The sequence below is a fragment of the Colletotrichum truncatum genome, assembly GCF_014235925.2.
Source record: "Colletotrichum truncatum strain CMES1059 chromosome Unknown Contig_0011, whole genome shotgun sequence".
In the NCBI taxonomy this organism is placed as follows: domain Eukaryota; kingdom Fungi; phylum Ascomycota; class Sordariomycetes; order Glomerellales; family Glomerellaceae; genus Colletotrichum; species Colletotrichum truncatum.
Window position 1 is genome coordinate 570,060 of NW_027222408.1, and position 8,954 is coordinate 579,013.

The 8,954-nt window shown below is 51.8% G+C and overlaps 2 protein-coding genes across 2 annotated transcripts; one reads left to right on the forward strand and one right to left on the reverse strand.

Annotated features, from left to right (window-relative positions):
* Window positions 1-766: 766 nt before the first annotated feature.
* CTRU02_214501 (nitrogen assimilation transcription factor nira) lies at window positions 767-3,524 on the forward strand (the record flags this gene model as incomplete). Its single annotated transcript, XM_036730407.1, has 2 exons — window positions 767-2,352; window positions 2,405-3,524. 2 exons carry the CDS (start codon window positions 767-769, stop codon window positions 3,522-3,524), a joined length of 2,706 nt encoding a protein of 901 aa, XP_036577863.1.
* Window positions 3,525-4,744: 1,220 nt separating this feature from the next.
* Window positions 4,745-7,650, reverse strand: CTRU02_214502 (transcriptional activator xlnr; the record flags this gene model as incomplete). The annotated part of the gene is made up of 2 exons (XM_070206255.1): window positions 4,745-4,888; window positions 4,948-7,650. The coding sequence occupies 2 exons, from the start codon at window positions 7,648-7,650 to the stop codon at window positions 4,745-4,747; spliced, it is 2,847 nt and encodes a 948-aa protein (XP_070060029.1).
* Window positions 7,651-8,954: the final 1,304 nt, after the last annotated feature.

Genomic DNA, 8,954 nt, shown 5'->3' on the forward strand with positions numbered 1-8,954 from the left:
CTGGTTTCTCGTACGTAATATGTAAGTACCCGATGCCAATATGCAATTACACAACAGCGACATCAGCCTGTGGCTGCCACCGCGCGCGAAGCCCCTCCAAGCCCAAGTTCCAAGTCGGCTCAGTCGCTGTTCCTGGACTCAGTTGACCTTTTTTTTCCCCCAGAAGATCATGTTCTGATGCCATTCTAGACTTGTCGAGAACCAAACTCACACAGCGAAAGAATTTTTATCCCCCTTAGGAGTGAGTCCAACTTGAGGCCATGAGAGGACTGTGAGGCTCAAACCCATACACCAACACCAGCAGCGGCCCTGCTCCCTTTTAAACCAGTCTCTCAGTATACAACCGGCCAAGCCGCTCGCCCGACTCTTCGCGTCGTTATCAGACGCTGCGCCAATCCGCATACCCTGCACACCCAATCGCCTGCCAATTCTTTATCTTGACGACAGGGTATCTGGGCCTTCATCGACAAACCGGCGCCCGCAACACGCGGCCCCCATCTCCACGTTGTCGCACTCTGATCCAGAGTCCGCGCCGACCGCGCCCATTGCTAAGATACGGAGAATACGGCATCGTCATCTCGCAGCCTTTCCTAATCAGGTGGGGCGAATTGCTCATCACTACTGCCGTTCCTCCATTCCCGGGGATACCGCCCCCATCAGATTCCCACATCTCCGTGCACCGCGCCTGCACAGGACCCAGCATCTCCGGGCCCTGCCATTGACGTCGCCCCATTAGTCGGCAAAATCATTAATCTAAGAACAAAAGATGGATGATCAAGATCCTCAGCTCATTCTCCAGGCAACTTCCGCCGACTTGCGCACAAACCCTTCCGAGTCTTCCTCTACGCCACAGCCGAATAAGAAAAAGTCTCGCAGGGGCGGGGACTCGGCGTCTCAAAAGCGACGCTGTGTAAGTACTGCTTGTATCGCTTGTCGGAGAAGAAAGTCAAAATGCGACGGCGCCGTCCCCAGCTGCGCTGCCTGTGCCAGCGTCTACGGTACTGAATGCGTCTATGATCCCAATTCAGATCACCGCCGAAAAGGCGTTTATAGAGAAAAAATCGATAGCATGAAGGCCCGGAACTCGACTCTGCAAATTCTCATCGAGGCCATCCTCAACGCTAACGAAGATGAGGTCCCCGACATCGTCAAGAGGATCAGGACGTGCGACAGCTTGGATACTGTCGCTGAACAAATTCTGAAGCAAGAAACATTGCTTCAAGAAGCCGAACGTAATGAACAGAAAGAAGAAGAGTACGCGACTGACATGCCCGTCGAAGGTGAAAGGGAACTTGCCCGTAAGATGGGCGAATTGCGCCTTGAAAATGGCTCAGTACGCTTCATTGGAGGGACGTCTCATCTCATCTACCTTGGTGACCCGGGCGAAGCCAACTCAAATGAGCCAGAGTTGGACACGAACTCGGCGAACGAGGACCCCGTTACTAGTTGGACAAGAGTCACTCAAGACAAAGAACTTATTGCTCACCTAATGAACATGTACTTCAATTGGCATTATACTTATTTTACGACGCTTTCGAAGCCTTTATTTTATCGAGATTTCCTCAAAGGAAAGCATGGAGTACAGCACAACAGCACCGTCTATTGCTCACCGTTACTGGTCAACGCAATGCTGGCTCTCGGATGCCACTTCACAAGCGTACCAGGGGCTTACGGGACACAGGGCGATAGCCGGACCAAGGGTGATCACTTCTTCGCTGAAGCCAAACGCTTGATCGTTGAAAACGACGAGTACGAACGGCCGAGGCTTACGACCGTGCAGGCTTTGGCTCTTATGTCCGTTCGGGAAGCTGGTTGCGGGCGAGAGGCCAAGGGCTGGGTATACTCTGGTATGGCGTTCCGAATGGCGCAGGATATTGGCCTGAATTTTGATGATGGCGGAATGACGACCGATAGGCAGAAACTCAGCGAACATGCTGTGGATGCTAGGAGGATGACTTTCTGGGGTTGTTTCCTGTTCGACAAGGCCTGGTCAAACTACCTCGGGCGGCTGCCACAAATACCGAAAAACTCTTATAATGTTCCAAAGTACGATGTCTTCCCTACTGAAGACGCTGAGCTGTGGGCACCGTATACGGATACAGGATTCGACCAGACATCTAAACAACCGTCAAGAACGCGGGCAGTCGGGTTGCAGTTGTCGAAGCTATGCGAGATAAGCAGTGATCTTCTCCTGTTCTTCTACCATCCGAATCATATCGGTCGGTCAAGCGGCAAATCTATTGAGCTGAAAAAGTTAAGCGAGTTGCATCGAAGGCTTGAGGACTGGCGCAAGGAGCTGCCCAAGGAGCTAGAACCTAAAGAAGGACAGTTGCCGAACGTAATTCTCGTGCAGTAAGTTTTTGGTAAAAAGCCCAACGACGAGATATTGTCTAACCTTTCACAGCATGTTCTTCCACCTTCAGTACATCCATCTCTTCAGGCCCTTCCTGAAGTACACACCAGCAGGATCCCCTCTTCCGTCTCATGTTTCGCCCAGGCGTATTTGCACCGCTAATGCTGGCGCTATTTCAAAGTTAATGCGACTGTACAAGAAGACCTGGAACTTGCGACAGATTTGCAACATCGCCGTCTATATGATCCACAGCGCCTGTACCATTCACCTTCTCAATCTACCTGAAAAGACGGCCAAAAGAGATATCATCCACGGTGTGAAGCACCTCGAGGAAATCGCCGAAGACTGGATATGCGCGAGGCGAACCCTGAGCATCATCAGCGTTTTAGCTCGAAAATGGAACGTCGAGCTCCCAGAAGAAGCATCCGCGGTCTTGCAGAGAACAGACGAAAAGTACGGACATTTTAACACCTCTGATGTGCCGTCACCGAGATCCAATACCACGATGTCGCCATCACCGCCGCAGCAACCTCTGTCACCAACAACGAGCAAGCCAGAGCAGTACAGCCCGCTCACTCAGTACACCCAGAACCAACTGAACCAACAGGATATGGCCCCAAGCACGACGGATATCATAATGGCGAGCGCGTCTTTGGCTCAGATAAGCGGCACAAGGCCGCCCTCCGGACGACCAACGGCCACCACCTCGTCCAACATAGGCATGAGGCCAGACTCTCTTGGCGGCAACTGGCCCCAGTCAGGCCTCACTCAGTCCATGTACCAGCAACAACAACAACAACAGCAGCAGCAGCAGCAGCAACATCAGCAGCAACAACAGCGTTTTAACGCAATTGGTAATGCCCAAGGCAACAACCTAACTCCGTCACAATCAACCCGTTCCGGTGCAAATGGGCGGCAGGTCTCGCCGGGCCAGGTCTTTCAGGGGCTCGACCAAGACTGGTTCCTCAACGACGGCGCCAAATGGCACCAGAATTTCGAAGCGTGGAACATGCCTGGCTCCGGTATGCCGACAAACGAGCAGATGTTCATGTTCCAGGGCAGCAACGGCGGCATGCCTCAACGGCAGTCTTCCGAGGACGCTACCAACGCTGCCACGTTTGACAACTTGAGCTCTCTCAACAGCAACGGGTGGCTTCCGGGCCTAGACTGATTATTTCATACCAACGTCTATATTTCAAGTAAAATAGGAGAGAAAGAGAGAATGTTTAGTTGTATATGTGTAGGGGAAAAGGCGTATAGGGGAAAGCGTATCACGGACGCAAGTCGACGACTTTCGACGTATATTACAAGGGGGCTCTATGTGTGGTATTTCTGGAAGAAAAAAAGCAAATAACTTACTTACAGAAATTTAGGCTTGTATCTATCAATCTTTTCTATCTAACTATCTATTTGCCCTCCAAAGCATGGCGTTTCACCTCGGCGCTGGGAAAGGTGTCGGCGGTTGGTCAGGAGTCAGTTTGGACGCCTCGCATCGCCAAGGAGGCCTAGCAAGCATATGTATCACTGAACGCAATTATTTTCTTTTCTCTCTTTGAAACGGAAAAAAAAAAAAGAGTCACCATTCAACATTCTGCTCGCAGAAGCAGATCTATGCCGTCAAATCGGATTTTGTGAGATTGAGATCTGCTACATGTGTATGAGAGAGACCCTTTGCACATGTGGAAAGTGGACCAAACCGAGACGAGACGACGGGGGAGGAGGGAACATTGGGAAGTAGAGTTCGTATCCAAGACGACAAACCATTCAAATCGCCGCCATTCGCAATCATTCGAAATCAATATGTACATTTCTCGCAGCCGTATCCACCATCAGCAAAAGCCAGAATTTGGTTCAGTCATCCTATCCCATCCCGTCATTCGTTCATCTCCCAAATAAAAAATATAAATAAAAAATATCAAAAAAAAAAAGAAAAAAAAAAAAAAGGGTGGACGGCCAAAACGCTCCGCAGTACACTAATCCCTGGTATAAAACAGCCATAAAAATAAAAGTCCCATATCCAGAATGATATCGTTTCTCGGAAATCCGAAGCAGAGAAGAGGCCCCCATAGCTCCAAAACAAAAAAGTCCAACTACTCCTCCGCGATGCGTAGCATCTCTTATTTATCTTTTTTAAAGTAATCCACCCTTACCATGTGTGACCAACCTCCCATAAAAGCGCAGTACCGCTTGAGATTCCCATAACATACCCCAAAATCCCGGTATCCTGGCAAAGCCAAGAGCTGTGCCTGGCATAATTGCGCGAAACACGTGCTCATTATGTCCCCCTTTTCCCGCATTTTCAAATCCCATCATAATCGTGTCGCGCACCCGTGAAGTCATAAGTGTTACACACCCGAATATTTTCAGTTCGATCAACATAAGCCGAGTCTCTCAGAGTGCTAGCCCAGTGCCGTCGCCAGTCCAGCGGTACAACGCAAGGAGCTCTCGCCGGCGCTGGTGTTGCTCGTGGAGATCTTCGGGCACGCGGCCGCGAACCTGCGCCAGAGCACTGCGCATAACCTTGCTGAAGTTGCGCTGTGGGTTATGTTAACAGCTGTTGAGAAGGAGGTTAGAGTCAACAACTTTGTGCTTACCTGATACTCTGTGTTGAGCGTCACAACGCAGGCCTCATGAGCGCGGACAATTGTCTCGCAAGCCTTAACGACACTTGGTGATGCCTCGAGCTGAAGCTTATCGGCAATGAGAAGCAAGAGGAAAGATCCCTGCAGCAAGTAAATGCCGAAGAAGAAAGGCATAAACTCCAAACCTGGGTCGAACTCAAGGATGTTGCTGATAGCCTCGGCGGCCGAGACGGCATGCCCCGTGGCGGTGATGAACCCCTGAGAGGAGATCCACAGGTCGTTGTCGTCAATGAGGTTGATGGGATCCCATTTTCCGGCGAGAAGTATATGCAAGACGTGCATAACATGCGTTCCGTAGGCCATGACGATCTTCGTCTGGATGTCGCTTTCCGTCATGCGGTTCGACGCGTTGGTGTGCACAGAATGTACGGACGGCGTCCCGATGTCGGAGATGGGACCGTGTTCCACATTCTCCGGGTTAACGACTTCACCCTTGTCATCCAAGTTGACGTTATGCCGGGTGAGATGTTGTTTTTCGAACCTTCTCAAGCTCTGCTCGTACGCTTCGAGATGACGAGTGATTTCGCTCGCTTGGTCGTCCCACTCGCGAGCCGAGCGGAATCCCACGCCGAATCGCGGGTGGTTTCGAGCATGGTGTAGGTCGACGATCTCGCCCAGTATAGTCATGAGCGGTAGAAAGTAGCCAAAAATGCTGTGTCCCGTACACTCAAAATGGGGACCGCGGACACGACCGTCTCCAAGACTTGGGTCCGTAGTGTTGTCAGTTTGCCGGAAGTCGCCATTCTGCCACGCGGTATCGTCCATGGGTTGCAGCAGGCCAGCGCATTCGAGGTCAAGTAGAAAGAGGGGTCGGTTGTAGCAGAGAGCCAAATGACGGTCGACGATGTATGTCAACCACCATATGCGGCGACGCTCCTCGCGTTCTTCTTCTGTTATGACGCCAGGGTGTCCATTGCCGTTCATTCCATCCTCATCCTCGCCATCAGCATCCGTCTCGTGATTTTGACTGAGAGATAGCGGGGTTGGAGGCAGTTCGCGCCCAAGCTTCAACTCGCGAGCCAAAGACCAGGCCGCATTCCACCATCGGAGGCTTGCGCCTTTGTATTCGCTCGCAGAGACCACTGTAGCAAGATGAATATAAGTAATAACATCGTCCAATGTACCGGCGGCGCCAAATGGCCCAGATTCTCCAGTAAGAGCATCCATGCTGATAGACCCAGGAAGTGCAACCCCAAGCCCACCAAGAGCGACGCCATCAATGACGGGGCTTGTAACGGGGGATGTGTCACCGGACGGCGTATGGATCAATGGCTTGAGCAAGCTCACTGCTAACTCCAGCAATTTTTGGCAAATCTTCCCGCGTGCCGAAGGAACACTGGTCAAGAAAGGCGCATCGCTAGTTTGAGCTGCAACCCATAAAATACTCGCCAAGAGAGCCGGTTGGCAAAACCTCGGCTTGGTAGGATGGAGGAAGGATCTCTTCCGGAATACGAAGCCCAAAACGTACGGCGACATTGGATGCATCACTGCCGAAGACGATGACGCAAAGTAAAGATCAATCAGATCGCATGCTAGTGAAATAGGGATGAGGTTTCCGAGATGCGGGAGTAGAGGCTGTAGGACTGGGTACCGCAGCTGCTGGGTTGGTTGGAGGTAACCGCTGGAGGGTAGATGAGTTGGATACTGCGTCGGCGGAGATGACATTGATATCCACTCCGGGGAAGTCGGCTCGCCTGTTAGAGGATACGCACTAATAGGACTCGCTGCGATGCGGAAAGGTGCTCCGTTGGCATATGCTGTCGGGCTTTGCGTCTGGATCGCGTATGGTATATCAGGGTATGCCGGAATGTTTCCCTGGCTTGAGCCGTAACTGGGATGAGCGGGGCCTGCCATTATGTGTGACCCTAGGCCTTGTCTGTCGTATCCGCCATGGACACTTCCATAGCCATTGAGATCTAGCGTAGTTGAGCTTTCTAGATGGTCCCTCTCCATACCGTGATGAGCCGCCAGATGCGGCTGATGACCGGCAATGTCTCCGAGACTATCTAGTGAGCTCGTTCGTTGGCTTCGCCGCATAGCATCTTCGCCAAGGTCATCCATGATCTTTCCGCTATTGCTCTGTTGCGTGTCGTTTGCAAGAGGTTGCCCAGACTTGGCGCTCATTGACTCAGATTGCTCTGAGGACTGCCCATTCTCGTCAGAGGGCGACTTCGGTCCTTGGCCTGACGCTGCTGCCTGTGCAGCCGCCTGTGCGGCAAGATCCTTTCGAGATGCCTTGCCTCTTTTTTTCCTTTCCCGGATGTATTCACAACCCAGCCCGAACTCTAATAAGATGTCAGTCAATGGCTCGGTAATCCAGTTGTTGTTGCTCGACTGATACTTACCGATGCAATGGGCACAAGGATGTTGCCCATCACATTTGGTGCGGAGCTGGTTGCACTGGTCGCATGCTCGACTGATCCTCCTGCGGATGGGGCCAGAAGCGCTAGATGTTCTAGCTGCAGGTCCATATGGATGTTGTCGATGTTTGTGCTGCGGCCCTGCGCGAGCAAGATGCTGGTTGTGCACTCCGACATGTTGTAGTTGCTGAAGCGCATAATGCGAATGCGAGCTTGGGGCAAGCGGGTCAAGCCCGGCAGCGTGAGGGTGCCCATTGGGGACGTGAGTACTGGAGAAGAGAGTGTTTGGCGGCATGCCGTGGTAAGGAGAGAAGCGGTGCAGCGGGTTGGACAACATCCTGTCTTCCTCGTGTTGGGACCAAGCCCGCCGATGTTGGTGTATTGGCTGAATTGTGAAAGAGTTATTATGATATCTGAGTATTCGGTTATTGTTGGGTCATGTGTAGTTCAGTTGAACGTTGAGGTCGTGGCTAGTTGAGGCAAGGTATAAGATCGCGGTGCAGAGCTTGGGGTCAAAGGTCACAGATGCAGTCGTTCACCAGGACGGGGAAAGGCGAATAACATATATCTGTGACAGCTTTCAAAGGCAGGCTCCGGTGCGTAAATCCCAGGGAATGCTCTGCCAGTTCTGTTCGAACCAGTCAGCGGTACTTGAACAGACCGAGAGGATGAGTGCAGCAAGGGGGCAAAAACAAGGAGTCGAGTGGGCAATGAGTAAAGTAATATGGCCTAAATAAGGGGCGCAACAACCAAAGAAGATCAGTACCGCCGTTGGTGCACGGCACAGATGCCACCCAGCATTGGCAATGGCGGGGTTGATGCATACTAGGCCGACTTTCCAGGACGGGAGAGCTGGCAGGGGGGAAGGCGAAAATGGCTGCATGGGAGTGGTTGGGGGGAGAAGATGCTTGGTAGACTGTAGAAACTGAGCAATAGTACCACTTACCTTACACCTTGTGTCTGTCCCACTATGCTTATGTTCAAGCTCTTTGCCGTCGGGGGCTTTCGCCGCGAAGATGCCTCTGTTGCTTGAGGGTTGGCGCTGTCTTCCCACTTATTGGACTTCAACTTGTGTGATGTTAGGTGTGCGTTGCCTGCATGTGCCGATACTGCACCCAGGATACAACGACTGGGGCTGTGAAAGCCCAAAAGCGACGGTCAAATAGCCAGTTTCGACGAAGCGTTTCGATTCGGAGCTCTCCTAAGCTCTAGTTTGTTTCCCACTCTTACGTTCTGATCTTTGCTGAAGTGACTTTTCGACAACGAGACTTGGCATGCATGTACAAGAAGATCTCTGAGAGAGCTCCGTGCTCAGTTTCTTTGCGGGTTGATGAACTTAGACGGTTCTTTTCCCATTACACAGTTTGACTCATCGCACTCGATTGGTATGATACGATATATGGTGATAGGTAAGAGCCAGAGGCGCAGGATTGGGGCAAGCAGACGTGCGTAGTTGGTAGGTAAGTACACATGAATGTAGAGCAAAAGGCAGAGGGTGAAAAAGGTGTCTGGCAGCGCATGGACTTTGAGACGTCCTGGTGGCGCGTCGGGTTCTCGAAGGGGGGGAAGAAGCGAAATGGTTACATTTTGGTTCTTTGG